The sequence below is a fragment of the Oncorhynchus mykiss genome, chromosome 12 (assembly GCF_013265735.2).
Source record: "Oncorhynchus mykiss isolate Arlee chromosome 12, USDA_OmykA_1.1, whole genome shotgun sequence".
Lineage (NCBI taxonomy): Eukaryota > Metazoa > Chordata > Actinopteri > Salmoniformes > Salmonidae > Oncorhynchus > Oncorhynchus mykiss.
In genome coordinates, this window is record NC_048576.1 from 92,535,725 (window position 1) to 92,559,244 (window position 23,520).

A 23,520-nucleotide genomic window follows, 5' to 3' on the forward strand; every position below is an offset into this window, starting at 1 on the left:
GACAAATAACCCCTTGGATAAAGAGTTTCCCATTCTTCCCCTTAGGTTAAAGGTTATATGTTAATGGTACCAGAATAAATATATCCTGTTTCTACTACACAGCTCCTGTGGGCTATGTAGACCTATGTTTTATATGTTCTAATTAAGCAATAAGGCCTGAGGAGGTGTGTTATATGGCCAGTATACTGTACAACGGCTAACTATGCAGAGTGCCTGGACACAGCCCTTAGCCGCGGTATATTGGCCATACAGTATATCACTAACCTCTGAGGTGCCTTACTGCTATTATAACTATACCAACGTTATTAGAGGAGTAAAAATACATGTGCTGTCATACCCGTGGTATACGGTCTGATATACCATGGCTGTCAGCCAATCAGCATTCAGGGCTCGAACCACCCAGTAAATAATTAATATAAGGAAATGGTTTCAGATATCAGTGATCCATCCGTTTGCTCATTAGTAATGAACCATAAAGCATTCTTTCGTCAGAATATAGCATGAAATGTGCTTTGTGGACTCCACCAGACAGAGGTTGCTCTCCGGTTTTGTGATGAAACAAAGGTGTTGTTGAATTTATTCAGCCACTGTGTCTTCTTATTTTTCTCGACCTTAGGCCTATATATCACGGTCGCAAGGCATATGAGCTAACATGTTATAGAGCAAACAACGCAATTATCACAACACATAGGTTTAACTTCCCCAGTGATTTTACCTACACACAACAACTGCCTGTTAGCCAATTATAGCCCCACAGACAAGTACAGGCCTCTCACACATAGTGTTTTTATTTTACAAGAATTGCCTTCTGCTAGCCTGTATTTCGGGAGCAATTATACCTGCCCAATTCTGATATTTTGCCCAATTATTGGTATTTTGACCAATCAGATCAGAATTAGGCTGCCTGTGTATACTAGGTGCTTTGAGGTTGCATTGTAAAGTACTGAATAACTAAACACAGGTCACGTATTTGACATGGTCTAATATGTATTTGATTAATGTCTACAGACTATGAAGGGCAGCATAGCCCACCTATGCCTGTCTCTCGTCAAACTTTCGATGCAACACTCTGGTCCAGGGTGCGCAGATCTGATGCATGACACGCAGCTGATCTTTCAAAATAATAGTTTGGGAAACATTTATTTAACAAAACAAAACAATCAAGCCATGATCATAAATTACGAAGGGATCGAGCACATAGAGGTATTACATTTGATCGCGACGTTGCTTACATTTCCAAATTATACAGAATTTAAATGACCCAAAACCTTTCGGCTAACCCAACATGCACCTGTTACCTTCCAATCTCTTTCATGTCGTCTACCATGTGAATGACAACGGTCGGTCACTTCCACCGTAAAACACCTCCCAATCCAATCCGGTGTCTTTTTTTGAAAACAATGCCCATATTTGGTGTGAGCAGGTGAACGCGAAGGCGGAGGATGAGGCACGGTTGGGGAGAAAAGGAGGTATATAGTCTCCTGCTGAAATGTGGATGCTACACTTCATTGAAGACATAATCATTCCCGGATTCTTGAAGAGAAAGCATCCTAACTGACAGGTAAGTAAACGCCACTATCCCGACGTTTGAGAAAGCCAATCTGAAATGTCGAGTTGTATCGCTAAATGTGTTCTAACTATGGTTAAAATCACTTGATTTGAAATACAGCTTTGCTTGGATTTGTCTGTGAATACGTGTTTGAGCTGTTGGGATCAGAGCCATATATTGAGAAAGAATAAATGACTGATTGGAATTCTTTGCTTTGTTCCAAATTATTGTATTTGGTTCAATTCCACTGTTTTTACAAGGTCTGCTAGTAGACTAGTTCTCTTTAAATCGGTGGTTAAACATTTTTAACTAATTGTTATGAATTACACCTGACTATGTCTACTCGTACTAATGGGGACCTCTAATTTGTCTTATTTATACTGTAGTAATTGGTGGTCTGTATTGACGATATACCCTGCACCAGAAAATGGTATGGTTTTGTTCTTGATTTTTAGGCCTTGATTCATTAATCCTCATTTGTTTTTTTCCAGAATGGCTGAAGATGATATTGCTGCACTGGTGGTTGACAATGGTTCAGGCATGTGCAAGGCTGGCTTTGCAGGAGATGATGCTCCCCGTGCTGTCTTCCCCTCCATTGTTGGAAGACCCAGACATCAGGTTGGAACCATACTGGCCTCTTGGATATCGGATTCACTTAATATAGGCTATACCTTTTTATACACAAACTATGTGGACACTCCTTCAAATGAGTGGATTTGGCTGTTTCATCCACATGTTGTCAGTAGAAGGGCCTTACTGAAAAGCTCTGACTTTCAATGTGGCACTGTCCTAGAATGCCACCTTTCCAACAAGTCAGTTTGTCAAATTCCTGCCCTGCTAGAGCTGTCCTGGTCAACTGTAAGTGCTGTTATTGAAGTGGGAACATCTAGGAGCAACAATAGCTCAGCTGTGAAGTGGTAGGCCACACAAGCTCACAGAATGGGACTGCTGAAGCATGTAAAAATTGTCTGACCTTGGTGTCAACACTCCCTACCGCGTTTCAAACTGCCCCTGGAAGCAGTTTGGTGGATGCCAGGAGAACGATACCTGCCCGACTGTGTAGTGTCAACTACAAAGTTTGGTGGAGGAATAATGGTCTGGGGCTGTTTTTCCATGTTTCAGGCAAGGCCTCTTAATTCCATTAATGGGAAATCTTAACGCTACAGCATACAATGACATTCTGGATGATTCTGTGCTTTTGTCTTTGTGGCAACAGTTTGTGTGAAGATAATTTCCTGTTTCAGCATGACAATACTCCTGTGCACAAAGTGAGGTCCATACAGAAATGGTCTGTGGATCGTATGGAAGAACTTGACTGGCCTGCACAGAGCCCGGACCTCAACCCCATCAAACACTTTTGTGATGAAGTGGAACACTGACTGCGAGTCAGGCCTATTTTCTCAACATCAGTGCCTGACTTCACTAATGCTCTTGTGGCTGAATGGAAGCAATTCCCCGCAGCATTGTTCAAACATCTAGTGGAACGCCTTCTCAGATGAGTGGAAGCTATTATAGCAGCAAAGGAGGGGACAAACTCTATATTAATACCCCTGATTTTGGAATTTAGATGTTTGAGAGAACATTACTGTAAGTAGACACATGCTATCTCTATATTTGACTTTGGGATGGAGTTTGAAGAGGCTATACAGAACTCTTCCTTCTGGGGGTGCTCTTGAGCCAAGAGGTCCACTAAATGGACAAATATTGGCCAGAAATGGCCTCATTAAAAAGGGACACCCCTCCCCAAACCCACTAACAAAAGCATAATGTATTGGTAGCCTAAAACTAAAGATTGGGATTTCATGAGTTAAGAAATTGATTGTGCTGTGTCTGTGAAACATACAGGCAACTCAAGCCAACATTTGAAAACAACTTCTGTAGTGTAACTTGAGTTTGTGTAGTGCAGGGACAAAGTGTAACGGTAGTGTCTCTTTCCCCAGGGTGTGATGGTGGGCATGGGACAGAAGGACAGCTATGTGGGAGATGAGGCCCAGAGCAAGAGGGGCATCCTGACTCTGAAGTACCCCATCGAGCACGGCATTGTTACCAACTGGGACGACATGGAGAAGATCTGGCATCACACCTTCTACAATGAGCTGCGTGTGGCCCCCGAAGAGCATCCCGTCCTGCTCACAGAGGCCCCACTCAACCCCAAAGCCAACAGGGAGAAGATGACCCAGGTAAGTGGTGGCATTAGTGTTTTTTACAAATAAACACTGTGGCAGTAGTAAATAAACCCAGAAATTGGTTTTACATAGACTCCTCATCCACTAGCAGAATGTAGAGCAGTTTCACATCAGGGTTACTCTGTTCACCTTGCCTGAGGGTAGTGGTGGGCCTCACATTCTTAGCAGTATTATAAAGAGTCTCACAGTCCTAATTCCCACCTTCTATTCTTCTCCCAGATCATGTTTGAGACCTTCAACAGCCCAGCCATGTATGTAGGTATCCAGGCTGTTCTTTCTTTGTACGCATCTGGTCGCACCACAGGAATCGTGATGGATTCTGGGGATGGCGTTAGCCACACGGTGCCCATCTACGAGGGCTACGCTCTTCCCCACGCCATCCTGCGTCTGGACCTGGCCGGACGCGACCTCACGGACTACCTGATGAAGATCCTGACTGAGCGTGGCTACAGCTTCACCACCACGGCCGAGAGGGAGATTGTGCGCGACATCAAGGAGAAGCTGGCCTACGTGGCGCTGGACTTTGAGCAGGAGATGAAGACCTCTGCCTCCAGTTCCTCTCTGGAGAAGAGCTACGAGCTGCCTGATGGACAGGTTATCACTATCGGCAACGAGCGCTTCCGGTGCCCTGAGACCATGTTCCAGCCGTCCTTCATTGGTGATGTTTTTCAGTATCTTTTTTTAAAGAGGAACTTCAGCTAAAAATGTCTTTGTTAAAAGCCATTTGTCAATGGTTGGCGACTGTAGTAATTCTAGTCCTGAAATTGTCATTTCTATCCACTACTAAATTGGAGGCTCTGAAAAGGATGTTTCCTCTTGGTAGAGGTCACACAAGATGCACCCTCAGTTACGTATTGATATGACTATTCATAAGCACTAAACGCCCAACTTTCTGGCTTGTTTTAAATGTATTTTTTATAAATCAGCGGACAAAGGTTCCATTTGGCCACTGGAGTCGCTCTTTAATACATGTACAAATGTTCTTGTCTAGACGATGTTACTCAGCTTAGTGACAGTCATTCACCACTATACAATCCTCTGGAGCTCTGAGGTTCTTGCCAGTTGTGTTCACTGACCTCATTAAAAGAGCCATACTTGTAGGCCTGTTAATTTCTGTTCCTAGGGCTGCCATTGACATGTACATGCTTGCTTTTGTAGGCATGGAAAGCACTGGAGTGCACGAGACCACCTACAACTCTATCATGAAGTGTGATGTGGACATCAGGAAAGACCTGTATGCCAACACTGTTCTCTCAGGTGGCACCACTATGTTCCCTGGCATCGCTGATAGAATGCAGAAGGAGATCAGTGGCTTGGCACCTCCTACTATGAAGATTAAGGTGGGCTTTCAAATGTGATTCTGACTTTTAGCCCATGGGCATTCAGTGTGGCATCTCTCGACTAGCCTTATTTTATTTTCTCATGTTCTTTTTGGCTTCTCGAATACTTTCATCAGAAATCTAATTTATGAATGTGTTCTGCAATAAAACAACTTTAGATATCCCTGTTTTACTAATGAATACGTTCAAATCTCTTGTTGCCAGATCATCGCCCCTCCCGAGCGTAAATACTCTGTGTGGATTGGCGGTTCCATCCTGGCCTCTCTCTCCACCTTCCAACAGATGTGGATTTCCAAGCAGGAATATGAGGAATCCGGCCCGTCTATCGTCCACCGCAAATGTTTCTAAAGCCTCGACTCTTAACCTCCGTGTTACTCCTTTCAGGGAGTCTGTTATTTCAGATGGCTCTCCTGTCCAGAAGCCAACACCTTGCCCCTGTCCCCTAAGCATTTGTGTGGCTCTAAAATTCAGATGAGTAGAAGTGACTTCCACCTATCCTAATTGGTAGAGATAAAGCCATATTGTTTCAGTTCTACATGGTGTCCTGGGGGGGGAGTGACAGGGTGGTTTCTGGGTAGGCTCAGTGTTAGGGTTGTGACATTCTGCCTTGTGTTGTGTTTGTTACTATTAGTCTTGCTGTACCATGTAACATCTGCTACTGGGCCATCGAATAAACGTGCACTGTAATGTGATACTCTGTGTAGTCTATTTGCAACATTAAGTCTTGTCATATGTTCAGAATGCGTTAGTCACTTTTTTCTAATTTACTGATCATTTCAGGGAATGATGTGATTTGTAAACACTTAATGTATTTGTCATTGGCTGGAACCCACTGCAGGTTAAATCATTAAATCAGATGGGTGACAAATGGTTTTCTCATTGTTAAATTCTCTTGGTGAACCTCATGTTTATGGCTTCATCTCTCAGATCTTTGGGATGTGCTGGCCAGATGACATCCTTTCATCTCAGTATAGCTGAAGGCAAGGTGAAGAAGCCACTTCTATAATGTACACTGAAAGCCCACTGTCTTTGACAGGAGTACATGCTAAAGAACGGAAGTAGCTGTTCTAATCACATCAGTGATGACGTGAACATGAGAGGACAACTCATTTTATCAGGGGGGTCTTGCCATGAAAAGCTTTGCAGGTGTGTTCTACACCAATGCTCAAACACCTGATGACAGTAATTAAATCCCAGACTGAAGCAGGTGAGTTTACCAAAGAGCTCACTAGACCCGACGCCGGTTTTGGCATAGCGTTACGCTGGTCAACTGGGTGGGACTTCATATGGCAGGCACATTTCAATCAAACTCAGGTCCACTTTCAGTATTTATCTAGACCTGGGGCACCAGATGGGTGTAATTTAATGATCCTATTGACCAGCGCTAGGGTTAGTACTGGAAGTAACACCTGCAGACTCCAGGCCCGCAGCTGGAGATCCCTGATTTACATGCTATGTCCACTAGATGGCAGTGCCGTCTTCACGTTGTCACATGACCTACACTGGTAGTGAAGATGGTGCTGACTGAGCATGGGACAACCTCAGTGGTTTAATCTAAACCAGGGGTGTCAAAGTCAAATGGACGGAGGGCCAAATAAAAAAATCAGCTACAAGACGAGGGCCGGACTGTTCGAATGTTAATTGAAAAATTTTTAAATGACGCATATAGTCTAGTGAACCTAATTGAACCTGAAAACCTAACAAATATATTACAATATGATCAGATAAATAAAGCAATATTTTCTTATGGCTCTGTCAGTAATCTTTAATTTTCAACAGACACAAAAGACAAATTTCCTTTATATAAATATCCCCATAACATGAACATTAAATGAAAGAAACCGGTATTCAAGGCACCATCAGTAGACTATATTTTCTATTTTAGCAAAAGTGGGCTAAATTTACTTCAAAGAAAAAACAATAATAGCAATTTTCTATCATCCACTCAACTGAAATATTTTTAAAATATAATTGGATTGAAATACAAAAAAATAAAGTGCAAAAATCTATTAATCAAAAACAACACTTTGTTTAAGGAGAAGTAACATGCAGTGAAAACAAATATTAAATTTTAACTTTTAAACTTGAACTGAGTAAAAACTCTAAATATGTGATTGCACAGTAATGTTCACTTGTTTGAGGTTGAGGGTGATACTTGGTGGTGTCCCATCTTTTCCACAAGTTCATCAATGTTCGGGGTAAGGCTCTGAGCTGAAGAAATCCTCAGAATTGAGTGGAGGTGTTCAGCAGTAAGTCGACTTCTGTGTGATGTTTTGTTCAGGTTCATCAAAGAAAACAGTTGTTCACACAGGTATGTGCTGCCAAACATAGACAACGTTTGAGCAGCCTGGATGCGCAGCTGGGGCATTGTGCCGGGGAGGAAACGGGCGAACTCCGCAGCACCCACTGCCGCATATTTTGCCCTCAGTGCATCATTGCATTGGAGGTCAATCAACTCCATTTGGAGGTTTGGTGGTGAGCTTTCCACGTCAACAGCAAATGGGTTACCGAGCAGTTCCAACCTGCTTTTTTGTGCTTCAAAGTCAGCAAATCGGCGTCGAAAGTCAGCGGCAAGCATACCTATTTTATCAGCCAACTGTGTGCTCGGGAACGCACTGGTAGAGAGCTTCTCTTTCATGGTCTGGCAGCTGGGAAAGTGGCTCAAATTTTCTTTCCGCATCTGCGTCTCCCACAGAGTCAGTTTGGTTTTAAATGCCTTCACTGTACTGTACATATCAGAGATGACACGATCCCGACCCTGCAGCTGCAAGTTTATTGCATTCAGATGACTCGTAATGTCACACAGAAAAGCCATTTCACACAGAAACATTTCGTCTCGGAGTTGTGTTGTGTCTTTCCCTTTGCTGTCCAAGAACAGACAAATCTCCTCACGAAGCTCGAAACATCTTTGAAGCACCTTTCCCTGGCTTAGCCATCGCACCTCTGTGTGATAAGGCAAATCACCATGCTCCGTTTCTAACTCCGTCAGAAATGCCTTGAACTGGCGGTGATTCAAACCTTTGGCTCTGATAAAGTTAACTGTGCGCGTGATGATGCTCATTACATGCTCCATTTTCAAGGCTTTACCGCACAACGCTTCCTGGTGTATGATACAATGATAAGCTGTCAGCTCACCTGTCGCGTTTTCCTCTTGCATCTTTTCCCGTATCTTCGCCACCAGTCCACTCCTGTGTCCACACATCGCAGGTGCTCCGTCGGTTGTCAAACCCACGAGTTTTTCCCAAGGCAGCTCCATCTCATTTACACATCTTGACACCTCTTCATACAAATCATGCCCCGTAGTTGTGCCATGCATAGGACGTAAAGCCAAAAACTCCTCTGTCACGCTTAGGTTGGAGTCCACTCCGCGGATGAAAATTGACAACTGGGCAATGTCAGAAATGTCGGTGCTCTCATCCACAGCCAAGGAATATGCAATAAAATCTTTTCCCTTTTTCACAAGCTGCTCTTTTAGATTGATGGACAACTGGTCTACTCTCTCGGCAATGGTGTTTCTGCTCAGACTCACATTTAAAAAGAGTTGCCTTTTTTCTGGGCAAACTTCGTCACAAACTTTAATCATGCAGTTTTTGATGAAATCCCCCTCCGTAAATGGCCGGGCTGATTTAGCGATCTCTTCTGCCAAAATAAAACTGGCCTTGACAGCAGCCTGGCCTTGTGATTTGGCTTTTTTGAACAGAGCCTGTCGAGATTTGAGGCCTCGTTTTAATTCCTCTGCCTTTTGTAGCCTTTGTTCCATGTCCATATTCTTGTTTTTGTCCGCGTGTTTCGTTTCATAATGTCGTCTCAGATTATACTCTTTCAGTACCGCCACACTTTCTCCACACAGAAGACACACAGGTTTTCCAGCTACCTTCGTGAACATATACTCCGACTCCCACCTTGTTTGAAACCCCCGGTTCTCAGTATCCACCTTCCGTTTTGCCATTTTTGATGGGTATCTGAAAGTTAATTTTACTGTGATGCTGACGACTGCTGTGCCAATAAATATTGAAATGAAGCAGCCTACTGCTCGGTGCGTCACCTTTGCATTGTGGGAAATGTAGTATTGGTGCGTGTAAAAGATCTGCGGGCTGCCGGCTTGCTGCGGGCCGGTTCTAATAATAAATCAAGATCATCCCAGGGGCCGTAAAAAACCTTCTTGCGGGCCGGATGTGGCCCGCGGGCCTTGACTCTGACATATGTGATCTAAACCCTTAGGGATCTTAGTTTTTTTGGTGGCTGCATGTACCTAGAACTGATACTGTATAGCCCTCATATTCATATCTGGACTGGAAGCCAGTTCCACTGCTTTATTCTTCATTGTTCCCCTCTAATTAGGTAATGATTTAGACCTGGGATACCAGGTGGGTGCCATTAATGATTAGGTAGAACAGAACCAGCTGTACTCCAGACCTCCAGTGTATGAGCAGTACTCCAGACCTCCAGTGTATGAGCAGTACTCCAGACCTCCAGTGTATGAGCAGTACTCAAGATCTCTAGAGTATGAGCAGTACTCCAGATCTCCAGTGTATGAGCAGTACTCAAGATCTCTAGAGTATGAGCAGTACTCCAGATCTCCAGTGTATGAGCTGTACTCCAGACCTCCAGTGTATGAGCAGTACTCCAGACCTCCAGAGTATGAGCAGTACTCAAGATCTCTAGAGTATGAGCAGTACTCCAGATCTCCAGAGTATGAGCAGTACTCAAGATCTCTAGAGTATGAGCAGTACTCCAGATCTCCAGTGTATGAGCTGTACTCCAGACCTCCAGTGTATGAGCAGTACTCCAGATCTCCAGAGTATGAGCAGTACTCAAAATCTCTAGAGTATGAGCAGTACTTCAGATCTCCAGTGTATGAGCAGTACTCCAGATCTCCAGTGTATGAGCAGTACTCCAGATCTCCAGTGTATGAGCAGTACTCCAGATCTCCAGTGTATGAGCAGTACTCCAGACCTCCAGTGTATTTCTCCTTCTCCCAAATCCAGTCAGCTGATGTTCTGAAAGAGCTGCAAAATCTGGACCTACAAATCAGACAATCTGGACCCTTTCTTTCTAAAAGTATCTGCCGAAATTGTTGCCACCCCTATTACTAGCCTGTTCAACCTCTTTCGTGTCGTCTGAGAATCCCAAAGATTGGAAAGCAGCTGCGGTCATCTCCCTCTTCAAAGGGGGGACACTCTTGACCCAAACTGCTACAGACCTATATCTATCTATCCTACACTGCCTTTCTAAGATCTTCGAAAGCCAAGTCAACAAATAGATTACCGACCATTTCGAATCTCACCATACCCTCTCTGCTATGCAATCTGGTTTCAGAGCTGGTCATGGGTGCACCTCAGCCACGCTCAAGGTCCTAAACGATATCTTAACCGCCATCGATAAGAAACATTACTGTGCAGCCGTGTTCAATGATCTGGCCAAGGCTTTCGACTCTGTCAATCACCACATCCTCATCGGCAGACTCGACAGCCTTGGTTTCTCAAATGATTGCCTCGCCTGGTTCACCAACTACTTCTCTGATAGAGTTCAGTGTGTCAAATCGGAGAGTCTGCTGTCCGGACCTCTGGCAGTCTCCATAGGGGTGCCACAGGGTTCAATTCTTGGACCGACTCTCTTCTCTGTATACATCAATGATGTCGCTCTTGCTGCTGGTGAGTCTCTGATCCACCTCTACGCAGATGACACCATTCTGTATACTTCTGGCCCTTCTTTGGACACTGTGTTAACAACCCTCCAGGGTAGCTTCAATGACATACACTCTCCTTCTGTGGCCTCCAATTGCTCTTAAATACAAGTAAAACTAAATGCATGCTCTTCAACCGAAGTAACACCTGCACCTGCCCGCCTGTCCAACATCACTACTCTGGACGGCTCTGACTTAGAATACGTGGACAACTACAAATACCTAGGTGTCTGGTTAGACTGTAAACTCTCCTTCCAGACCCACATCAAACATCTCCAATCCAGAGTTAAATCTAGAATTGGCTTCCTATCTCGCAACAAAGCATCCTTCACTCATGCTGCCCAACATACCCTTGTAAAACTGACCATCCTACCAATCCTCGACTTTGGCGATGACCTCCAGTGTATGAGCAGTACTCCAGACCTCCAGTGTATGAGCAGTACTCCAGACCTCCAGTGTATGAGCAGTACTCCAGACCTCCAGTGTATGAGCAGTACTCCAGACCTCCAGATCTCCAGTGTATGAGCAGTACTCCAGACCTCCAGATCTCCAGTGTATGAGCAGTTCTCCAGAGTATGCCCCTGCTGTATAGAATCATAGGTTAAATCGGGTGTCAAACTCATTCCACGGAGGGTCGAGTGTCTGTGGGTTTTTGTTTTTTCCATTAAGACCTAGACAACCAGGTGAGGGGAGTTCCTTACTAATTAGTGACTGTTTCACACCCAACTAGCTGTTTACTGTTTTCCATCCTTTTGAGGAAAATCCATGAGGCTTTGGCCCCTTGTGGGGTATGAGATCGTTGATCAATAACAACATTTTCTCTGAAAAGGAGGTAAAGGATGAGTGAATTATCTATTGGATTTTACGTTTGGATAACAGCTCCAATTATGTGCTGATGTCATTGAATATTTAATTTAAACTTATTTATTCCCCAAACAATGATAGAATCATCCATAAATATCACCTGTGAATTAATAAAACAAAGCAATGGACAAATGTCATATCTGCTCTCAAATGCACTCCTCCTGGATCTATGTAGGAATATTATTGATGACCAGTACCTCATTCATAGTTCCATGTACACTATACCTGCTGTCTAAAATGCTTTTATGTTAGTAGGAGGAGATATGTTAGTAGGAGATATGTTAGTAGGAGATATGTTAGTGGAGATATGTTAGTGGGAGATATGTTAGGAGGAGATATGTTAGTAGGAGATATGTTAGGAGGAGATATGTTAGGAGGAGATATGTTAGTAGGAGATTTGTTAGTAGGAGATATGTTAGTAGGAGATATGTTAGTAGGAGGAGATATTTTAGTAGGAGGATATATGTTAGTAAGCGATATGTATCTTTAAAATGACTTATTTAAAGCGCCCAGCATGTCATCCTCATCAACAGTTTAAAAAATGTCAGAGAGTGAGATAGGGAAGCGACAGCAGAGAAGTCCTGTAAGGCAATACAAACCAGACTAGATGCCAAAAACGTGACGGCCGGGATGGAGAAATTGTACAATGATTGCTCAGCAAGTAGGCCTACAAAGCGCCAGCTCTCACACACCATACGTGGAGCAACAGATTGTTGGATGTCTATGAACATGCTGTAATACATCACTGCAGAAACCCATCACATTGATGAGCCCTTGGGAAATGAAGTCCCATGTAGGGACTGTCCACAGAACATGGAGGAGAGGCACACAGCAGAAAACCTAAAACGGCATTAACTACCATTGTTGCTGAGTTGGTGGGGGACAGCGGTAAGATGAGCGCTGTGTGGTAGGGTTTCCACTAGAAAGCACAGCCACAAAATCTAAATTGTCTATCATAACAATTATAGAAATCGGCGGGGTTTAGGACTTTGTGGCTGTGGTAACTACAGTGACGACTTTCTGGTAGGTAGCCAGGTCTGTGGTAGATTGAACTGCATTGCCCCTTAGTTGAGCAGTTTACTACCGCTGTTAGCAGCGTGTATTCATAGATAGCAAGGGAAGTCAGGCTTTCCCAAAACATTGACCAATAAAACAATACATAAACGTCCTTCAGTTCGCAAGAGGCTGAACGAATCTCACCGGAGAAAACATCCGATCGAGCGAAACAGCATTTTTTAAACTGTTAACGAGGATGACGTGCTGGGCGTTTTAAATAAGTCATTTTAAAGATACATATCTCCTACTAACATATCTCCTCCTACTAACATATCTCCTACTAACACATCTCCTATCTGATGCTGTCTGGTCAACATTATTGCCGCCCGTAGCATTGAATGCAAGGGAAGCCAGCAAGCATTTGGCCTCCCTTGATCATTAAAAATAATAATAATAATAGTCAATCGGCGTTGAGCTAAACTGAGCGAGCTCAACTGTGAATGGTCCTGGCACACCCCAAAAAAAGTGTAAATGGAATCCAGTATGGATTTCCCATCAAAAGTCAAACATAATTGACAGAGACATGAATTGTATCTTGTTGTGCTGTTTTCCTCCGTTTGCTAGCTAGCTAGCTAAAATTGTCCCTTTCCTAAATTACCCATGGATGGAGATAGGGATTTGGACTTGTGGTTTTACTTAATTCTCCGTACTGGCCAATGATTATAATGGCGATTTTGATCCAACCATTAATTCATACATTGTGCCCCTGGCCTGAGAGGATGGAAGTTCAATATGTAGCTAATGTTCTGTAGTAGGCTAATGTTAACTAGCGGCACATCGTTGCCCATGAAAGGAAGTTAGGCTTGCGAGCAAGAATTTTAGCCAGGTAGCCTAGGAAAACAAAAACTAAGTGTGTACTGTATGACAGAGTCATAGACTGTTTCGTCAACATGAAAGAGAGGAGAATGGCATTGGAATTTCAAATCAACATGTTTTTTTCTACGTGCACAAATGCGCGCGCACACACACACACACACACACACACGGAGTGAGAGAGAAATCAGAACCATGGACAGCCACATCACATTTAGCTTACATTGATTGGACTAAATTGTTTTTGGTATCTTTTAGTTGTCACTGTATTAGACTAAGCATAGGTGATTTGATGATGTTGAAATGGTGCTGGAATAGTGAAGGCAGCTTCTGTTTTCTTTGCAACTTGTGGCAACTCTGTGGTTCTAAATCAACAGTTGTTTAGTAGTCTGAAAATGTCAGAAACATTTACTTGACCATGCTGTAGGTCATGTAACTGTTTGTTACATTCAATGTGCTTTGAGGACTTCACCAGACAGAGGTTGCTCTCCGGTTTTGTGATGAAACAAAGGTGTTGTTGAATTTATTCAGCCACTGTGTCTTCTTATTGTCTCGACCTTAGGCCCATATATCACGGTCGCAAGGCATATGAGCTAACATGTTATAGAGCAAACAACGCAATTATCACAACACATAGGTTTAACTTCCCCAGTGATTTTACCTACACACCACTACTGCCTGTTAGCCAATTAAAGCCCCACAGACAAGTACAGGCCTCTCACACATTGAGTTTTTTTTTTTTACAAGAATTGCCTTCTGCTAGCCTGTATTTCGGGAGCAATTATACCTGATTTTTACCCAAAGGCAGCCCAATTCTGATATTTTGCCCAATTCTTGGTATTTTGACCAATCAGATCAGAATTAGGCTTTCTGTGTATACTAGGTGCTTTGAGGTTGCATTGTAAAGTACTGAATAACTAAACACAGGTCACGTATTTGACATGGTCTAATATGTATTTGATTAATGTCTACAGACTATGAAGGGCAGCATAGCCCACCTATGCCTGTCTCTCGTCAAACTTTCGATGCAACACTCTGGTCCAGGGTGCGCAGATCTGATGCATGACACGCAGCTGATCTTTCAAAATAATAGTTTGGGAAACATTTATTTAACAAAACAAAACAATCAAGCCATGATCATAAATTACGAAGGGATCGAGCACATAGAGGTATTACATTTGATCGCGCACTATCGGCTACTTTTGTCTCACTACAATATGAGCGCCCCAGACCTCTTTTCCCCAGACCTCTACTTTGTTGTCTTTTCCACAATGTGGATTGACTTGGTATTGGGTTAGCCTGCTAACACATTCAACGACGTTGCTTACATTTCAAAATTATATAGAATTTAAATGACCCAAAACCTTTCGGCTAACCCAACATGCACCTGTTACCTTCCAATCTCTTTAATGTCTTCTACCATGTGAATGACAACGGTCGGTCACTTCCACCGTAAAACACCTCCCAATCCAATCCGGTGTCTTTTTTTGAAAACAATGCCCATATTTGGTGTGAGCAGGTGAACGCGAAGGCGGAGGATGAGGCACGGTTGGGGAGAAAAGGAGGTATATAGTCTCCTGCTGAAATGTGGATGCTACACTTCATTGAAGACATAATCATTCCCGGATTCTTGAAGAGAAAGCATCCTAACTGACAGGTAAGTAAACGCCACTATCCCGACGTTTGAGAAAGCCAATCTGAAATGTCGAGTTGTATCGCTAAATGTGTTCTAGCAATGGTTAAAATCACTTGATTTGAAATACAGCTTTGCTTGGATTTGTCTGTGAATACGTGTTTGAGCTGTTGGGATCGGAGCCATATATTGAGAAATTAATGACTGATTGGTATTCTTTGCTTTGTTCCAAATGATTGTATTTGGTTCAATTCCACTGTTTTTACAAGGTCTGCTAGTAGACTAGTGCTCTTTAGGTCACTGGTTAAACATTTTAACTAATTGTTACGAATTACAGCTGACTATGTCTACACTTACTAATGAGGACCTCTAATGTGTCTCATTTATACTGTAGTAATTGGTGGTCTGTATTGACGATATACCCTGCACCAGAAAATGGTATGGCTTTGTTCTTGGTTTTTAGGCCTTGCTTCATTAATCCTCCTTTGTTTTTTTCCAGAATGGCTGAAGATGATATTGCTGCACTGGTGGTTGACAATGGTTCAGGCATGTGCAAGGCTGGCTTTGCAGGAGATGATGCTCCCCGTGCTGTCTTCCCCTCCATTGTTGGAAGACCCAGACATCAGGTTGGAACCATACTGGCCTCTTGGATATCGGATTCACTTAATATAGGCTATACCTTTTATACACAAACTATATGTGGACACTCCTTCAAATGAGTGGATTTGGCTGTTTCATCCACATGTTGTCAGTAGAAGGGCCTTACTGAAAAGCTCTACCTTTCAACGTTGCACTGTCCTAGAATGCCACCTTTCCAACAAGTCAGTTTGTCAAATTCCTGCCCTGCTAGAGCTGTCCTGGTCAACTGTAAGTGCTGTTATTGAAGTGGGAACATCTAGGAGCAACAATAGCTCAGCTGTGAAGTGGTAGGCCACACAAGCTCACAGAATGGGACTGCTGAAGCATATCAAATGTTCTGACCTTGGTGTCAACACTCCCTACCGAGTTTCAAACTGCCCCTGGAAGCAGTTTGACGGAGGCCAGGAGAACGATACCTGCCCGACTGTAGTGTCAACTAAAGTTTGGTGGAGGAATAATGGTCTGGGGCTGTATTTCATGTTTCAGGCTAGGCCACTTAATTCCATTAATGGGACATCTTAACGCTACAGCATACAATGACATTCTGGATGATTCTGTGCTCTTGTCTTTGTGGCAACAGTTTGGGTGAAGACCATTTCCTGTTTCAGCATGACAATACTCCTGTGCACAAAGCGAGGTCCATACAGAAATGGTCTGTGGATCGTATGGAAGAACTTGACTGGCCTGCACAGAGCCCGGACCTCAACCCCATCGAACACTTTTGTGATGAAGTGAAACACTGACTGCGAGTCAGGCCTATTTGCTCCACATCAGTGCCTGACTTCACTAATGCTCTTGTGGCTGAATGGAAGCAATTCCCCACAGCGTTGTTCAAACATCTAGTGGAACGTCTTCTCAGATGAGTGGAGGCTATTATAGCAGCAAAGGAGGGGACCAACTCCATATTAATACCCCTGATTTTGGAATTTAGATGTTTGAGAGAACATTACTGTAAGTAGACACATGCTATCTCTATATTTGACTTTAGGATAGTTTGAAGAGGCTATACAGAACTCTTCCTTCTGGGGGTGCTCTTGAGCCAAGAGGTCCACTAAATGGACAAATATTGGCCAGAAATGGCCTCATTAAAAAGGGACACCCCTCCCCAAACCCACTAACAAAAGAATAATGTATTGGTAGCCTAAAACTAAAGATTGGGATTTCATGAGTTAAGAAATTGATTGCGCTGTGTATGTGAAACATTCAGGCAACATTTGAAAACAACTTCTGTAGTGTAACTTGAGTTTATGCATAGTGCAGGGATAAAGTGTAACGTAATGTCTCTTTCCCCAGGGTGTGATGGTGGGCATGGGACAGAAGGACAGCTACGTGGGAGATGAGGCCCAGAGTAAGAGGGGCATCCTGACTCTGAAGTACCCCATCGAGCACGGCATTGTTACCAACTGGGACGACATGGAGAAGATCTGGCATCACACCTTCTACAATGAGCTGCGTGTGGCCCCCGAAGAGCATCCCGTCCTGCTCACAGAGGCCCCACTCAACCCCAAAGCCAACAGGGAGAAGATGACCCAGGTAAGTGGGGGCATTAGTGTGTTTTACAAATAAACACTGTGGCAGTAGTAAATAGACCCAGAAATTGGTTTTACATAGACTCCTCATCCACTAGCAGAATGTAGAGCAGTTTCACATCAGGGTTACTCTGTTCACCTTGCCTGAGGGTAGTGGTGGGCCTCACATTCTTAGCAGTATTATAAAGAGTCTCTCACAGTCCTAATTCCCACCTTCTATTCTTCTCCCAGATCATGTTTGAGACCTTCAACAGCCCAGCCATGTATGTAGGTATCCAGGCCGTTCTTTCTTTGTACGCATCTGGTCGCACCACAGGAATCGTGATGGATTCTGGGGATGGCGTTAGCCACACGGTGCCCATCTACGAGGGCTACGCTCTTCCCCACGCCATCCTGCGTCTGGACCTGGCCGGACGCGACCTCACGGACTACCTGATGAAGATCCTGACTGAGCGTGGCTACAGCTTCACCACCACGGCCGAGAGGGAGATTGTGCGCGACATCAAGGAGAAGCTGGCCTACGTGGCGCTGGACTTTGAGCAGGAGATGAAGACCTCTGCCTCCAGTTCCTCTCTGGAGAAGAGCTACGAGCTGCCTGATGGACAGGTCATCACTATCGGCAACGAGCGCTTCCGGTGCCCTGAGACCATGTTCCAGCCGTCCTTCATTGGTGAGATGTTTTTCTGTGTCTTTAAAGAGGAACTTCAGCTAAAAATGTATTTGTTAAAAGCCATTTGTCTATTGTTGGCGACTATAGTAATTCTCGTCCTGAAAATCATGTTTCCTCTTGGTAGAGGTCACACAAGATGCCCCCTCAGTTACGTATTGATATGACTATTCATAAGCACTAAACGCCCAACTTTCTGGCTTGTTTTAAATGTATTTTTTATAAATCAGCGGACAAAGGTTCCATTTGGCCACTGGAGTCGCTCTTTAATACATGTACAAATGTTCTTGTCTAGACGATGTTACTCAGCTTAGTGACAGTCATTCACCACTATACAATCCTCTGGAGCTCTGAGGTTCTTGCCAGTTGTGTGTTCACTGACCTCATTAAAAGAGCTGTACTTGTAGGCCTGTTAATTTCTGTTCCTAGGGCTGCCATTGACATGTACGTGCTTGCTTTTGTAGGCATGGAAAGCACTGGAGTGCACGAGACCACCTACAACTCTATCATGAAGTGTGATGTGGACATCAGGAAAGACCTGTATGCCAACACTGTTCTCTCAGGTGGCACCACTATGTTCCCTGGCATCGCTGATAGAATGCAGAAGGAGATCAGTGGCTTGGCACCTCCTACTATGAAGATTAAGGTGGGCATTCAAATGTGATTCTGACTTTTAGCCCATGGGCATTCAGTGTGGCATCTCTCGACTAGCCTTATTTTATTTTCTCATGTTCTTTTTGGCTTCTCGAATACTTTCATCAGAAATCTAATTTATGAATGTGTTCTGCAATAAAACAACTTTAGATATCCCTGTTTTACTAATGAATACGTTCAAATCTCTTGTTGCCAGATCATCGCCCCTCCCGAGCGTAAATACTCTGTGTGGATTGGCGGTTCCATCCTGGCCTCTCTCTCCACCTTCCAACAGATGTGGATTTCCAAGCAGGAATACGAGGAATCCGGCCCGTCTATCGTCCACCGCAAATGTTTCTAAAGCCTCGACTCTTAACCTCCGTGTTACTCCTTTCAGGGAGTCTGTTATTTCAGATGGCTCTCCTGTCCAGAAGCCAACACCTTGCCCCTATCTCCTAAGCATTTGTGTGGCTCTAAAATTCAGATGAGTAGAAGTGACTTCCCCCTATCCTAACTGGTAGAGATAAAGCCATATTGTTTCAGTTCTACAGGGTGGTTTCTGGGTAGGCTCAGTGTTAGGGTTGTGACATTCTGCCTTGTGTTGTATGTAACATCAGCTACTGGGCCATTGAATAAACGTTCACTGTAATGTGATACTCTGTGTAGTCTATTTGCAACAGTAAGTCTTGTAATGCGTTTGTTACTTTTAATTTACTGATCATTTCAGGGAATGATGTGATTTGTAAACACACTTAATGTATTTGTCATTGGCTGGAACCCACTGCAGGTTAAATCAAATGGTTTTCTCATTGTTAAATTCTCTTGGTGAACCTCACGTCTATGGCTTCATCTCTCAGATCTTTGGGATGTGCTGGCCAGCTGACATTCTTTCATCTGTATAGATGAAGGCAAGGTGAAGAAGCCACTTCTATAATGTACACTGAAAGCCCACTGTCTTTGACAGGAGTACATGCTAATGAACGGAAGTCGCTGTTCTAATCACATCAGTGATGATGTGAACATGAGAGGACAGCTAATTTTATATCGGGGGGTCTTGTCATGAAAAGCTTTGCAGGTGTGTGTTCTACACCAGTGCTAAAACACCTGATGACAGTATTTAAATCCCAGACTGAAGCAGGTGAGTATACCAAAGAGCTCGCTAGACCCGAAGCCTGTTTTTGTCATAGGTAGTCCTGGTCAACTAGGTGGAACTTCATACGGCAGGCACATTTCACTTGTAGCCAGGTTAATTGATTATTTATCTAGACCTGGGGCACCAGATGGGTGCAATTTAATGATCCTATCGACCAGGGCTAGGGTTAGTCCTGGAAGTTGCACCAGACTCCAGGCCTGCAGTTGGAGATCCCTGATTTACATGATATGTCCACTAGATGGCAGTGCCGTCTTGACATTGTCACATGCCCTACACTGGTAGGGGAGCATGTGCTGCTTTCACATTCTGTCACATGACCTATGCTGGTAGTGAAGACGGTGCTGACTGAGCATGGAAGAACCTCAGTGGTTTAATCTAAACCCTTAGGAATCTTAGTCTAATGTTTTTTTTTTGGTGCCTGCATGTACCTAGAACTGATACTGTGTAGCCCTCATATTATTATCTGGACTGGAAGCCAGTTCCACTGCTTTATTCTTCATTGTTCCCCTCTAATCAGGTATTGATTTAGACCTGGGATACCAGGTGGGTGCCATGAATGATTAGGTAGTCCAGATCTCCAGAGTATGAGCTGTACTCCAGATCTCCAGAGTATGAGCTGTACTCCAGAGTATGCCCCTGCTGTATAGAGTCATAGCTTAAATCGGGTGTCCAACTCATTCCACGGAGGGTCGAGTGTCTGTGGGTTTTTGTTTTTTCCTTTCAATTAAGACCTAGACAACCAGGTGAGGGGAGTTCCTTACTAATTAGTGACCTTAATTAATCAATCAAGTACAAGGGAGGAGCAAAAACCAACAGACATTCAGCATTCTATGGAATGAGTTTGACACGTGTGTGAAATCAATTTGGTCCACTGTAGTCTTTTGAATGGGGCGGGAATTGAATGAACAACCAATCCATAGACAGTTTCACACCCAAGTAGCTGTTTATTGTTTTCCATCCTTTTGAGGAAAATCCATGAGGCTTTGGCCCCTTGTGGGGTATGAGATTGTTGATCAATAACAACATTTTCTCTGAAAAGGAGGTAAAGGATGAGTGAATTATCTATTGGATTTTACGTTTGGATAACAGCTCCAATTATGTGCTGATGTCATTGAATATTTAATTTAAACTTATTTATTCCCCAAACAATGATAGAATCATCCATAAATATCACCTGTGAATTAATAAAACAAAGCAATGGACAAATGTCATATCTGCTCTCAAATGCATTACTCCTCCTGGATCTATGTAGGAATATTATTGATGACCAGTACCTCATTCATAGTTTCATGTACACTATACCTGCTGTCTAAAATGCTTTTAAAGGGAATTCCGTATAACAATATCCCTTGGTTTGTCAATCAACACAGAGATCAACTCAAGTGAAGAGTGTGTCATTTGGGGCAGACCACAGGCATGTTACATTCCTACAGTAATACATATCATAACTGCTGATCAATTATGATGCATAGTAACTTTGCTGTCTGTCGAGTTTGCAGGTATAAAAAGTACTTGTTACTGCTGTCTGATCCTGGATCAGTGTCTGAAAGCAGAATTAAAATGGAGTTTGGGAATGACATGTTTGATTTATTTGCTGCCCTGAGTACCCCACTGTGTGAGTGCATCCGTGTGTGTGTTTGAGCATGTATACGTGTGAGTGTGTGTGCGTGCATGTGTATATGTGTGTAAGTGTGTGTGTGTGGTACTATAACGTTGTATGGTTGACTTCTGGAATGCTCTAATGCACTGTGAGGTGTGTGACCAGAGTGCTGGCAGATGAAGGTCTCAATGAGCTAATGAGGACAGTGGCTTTCTTCTCTCCTTAACCCCCCTCTCTTCATCACGCTCTCCTGCTGAGTTACCCAACCACTGTGTTTGGAAGCCTGTGTGCATTACCAATTTAATCTTATATTCATTATTTGTCTTGATCTCTCTCTCTCTCTCTCTTTATCTGTCTCACTCTCAATTCAATTCACTTCAATTCTCTCTCTCTCTCTCTCAGGTAAATTACACCTTGAATGTGAGACCGAGAATATTCATAGGGAGAATCTCAATTGCATTTCCTCATGCCCCACCCACCCACCTATTCAAAACCCATTGGATGAGAAGGTCAGAAGGGAGGGACCTCTGAACTTATCATCCAATGGGTTTTCAGAAGGAGGCGAGGAGGTAGGAAGCCAGGAATAAAGGAAATACAATAGAGGTTCTATGCCTCCTCTCTTCTTCCATCTGTAAGCTTGTAGCCCCTCCAACTGCCACCCCTGTAGACCAGGCAGGACCAGAGGAGGCATTGAGATGTGCTGTTACTTAGGCCAGGATTCAATCTGGACCATGGAAGATCCACGTTGTAGCGCGGTTGACATTTAAAGGTCATTTTAGATTGAGACGCCATCTGCAGTGTTTACCTTGCATGTGATCTCCGCGACTGCGCTAACATTGGGAGATGGGATTAAAAGGGCGTCTTTGTCTGGGATTCTCCCTCCTTAGCATGTCTGTGGTCTGTGACCCTATTAACCAAGGTGTTCATTCATTTACAGGACAGCCCTCCCACAAGCCTGTTAAAGGCTCACCCAGCCCAGCCTAGACCCGCGCACAAATTCACTCACTCACTCACTCACTCAGCCACTCACTCACTCACTCACTCACTCACTCAGCCACTCACACACTCACCCACTCACTCACTCACTCACTCACTCAGCCACCCACTCACTCACTCACTCACTCACTCACTCAGCCACCCACTCACTCAGCCACCCACTCATGCTCTCTACCTGTTTAAATGACAGTCATTTAAATTAGCCTCCGTAAATGTTGGCTCTTTTAATGCCAAGTTGTAACAGCAAATTGTTTTGCGAGCTGTCATTTGTTTTTATCGTACGGCAACTTGTTAAAACCTTTTTTTTCCTGTCTAGCGTGTAAAAGCACAGACGTGCTCATAGTAATGTCTGGAATAGAATCAATGGAACGGTATGGAACACATCCAACACATGGGTTCCATGTGTCTGATACCATTCCATTCACTCCATTCCAGACATTATTATGAGCCGTCCTCCCCTCAGCAGCCCCCTGTGATGTAAAGACAAAAGCGGTCATGCAAACAGAGCAAGTTATTTCACTTACTTTCAGGGTCAAACGATTAACTCTGACATATGGCACAATACAACATACTCCTAGTTTGTTGTTGTAAAAACCTCTGGGATCTAAATACCTGGTTGTGAATGATTGTGGGAGCCTTGTGTAGATAGAGACAAACCTGGGTTCAAATAGTATTTGTTTTCTTCCAAATACTTTAGCTGCACTTGAATGAGCTTTCCTGACAACTCTGGGTCATTGGAATAGTGTCTGCAAACTGGCACTCCAGACAGGCTCAATTGAACGTTCACAGTATTTGAAAGTACCCCAATACTATATGAACCCAGGTCTGGATAGAGTGGTGGTCTTTTAGGGCCCAGACAGGCCTTCGGGGGACAGCAGCAGCAGCACTCCTGTTATTGCCCTCCTCTCTGTTCACCGGCTCCGACAGACAGGAAAGGTCATCTGTGGCCTCAGCGGCTCCCTCCGCTCTGACAGAAGCCTGTCTCTTTCATGTAAGAAAAATGACCACATGAATTACACTGGCAGGTGTGTTGGCAGGTGTGTGTGTCATGTGTGTGTCTTGCTCCCCTGCATTCACAGAGGTTTATGTAGGACAGCTGCCATGTTACAGGGGCTGGACATAGCTGGCTCCCACTGCATTTCTCCTCCATGGCTTTAACTGTATTTCCATAACCAG

At 43.8% G+C, this 23,520-nt stretch overlaps 2 protein-coding genes across 3 annotated transcripts; both read left to right on the plus strand.

The window, feature by feature from the left end:
- Positions 1 to 1,404: 1,404 nt before the first annotated feature.
- On the plus strand, positions 1,405 to 19,244 carry LOC110486095 (actin, non-muscle 6.2). Of its 2 annotated transcripts, XR_005035201.1 has the most exons (7): positions 1,405 to 1,561; positions 2,041 to 2,167; positions 3,490 to 3,729; positions 3,955 to 4,393; positions 4,894 to 5,075; positions 5,280 to 5,653; positions 19,163 to 19,244. XR_005035201.1 is itself a non-coding variant. In XM_036939196.1 (6 exons), exons 2-6 carry the CDS (start codon positions 2,042 to 2,044, stop codon positions 5,421 to 5,423), a joined length of 1,131 nt encoding a protein of 376 aa, XP_036795091.1. In that variant the 5' UTR covers positions 1,405 to 1,561; position 2,041; the 3' UTR covers positions 5,424 to 5,943. The 2 variants fall into 2 exon arrangements, 1 of the variants encoding a protein (XP_036795091.1); XM_036939196.1 differs by lacking the exon at positions 19,163 to 19,244 and having other exon boundaries at positions 5,280 to 5,943.
- LOC110486091 (actin, non-muscle 6.2) lies at positions 14,996 to 19,246 on the plus strand. The gene is made up of 6 exons (XM_036939195.1): positions 14,996 to 15,151; positions 15,627 to 15,753; positions 17,060 to 17,299; positions 17,527 to 17,965; positions 18,427 to 18,608; positions 18,813 to 19,246. Exons 2-6 carry the CDS (start codon positions 15,628 to 15,630, stop codon positions 18,954 to 18,956), a joined length of 1,131 nt encoding a protein of 376 aa, XP_036795090.1. The 5' UTR covers positions 14,996 to 15,151; position 15,627; the 3' UTR covers positions 18,957 to 19,246.
- Positions 19,247 to 23,520: the final 4,274 nt, after the last annotated feature.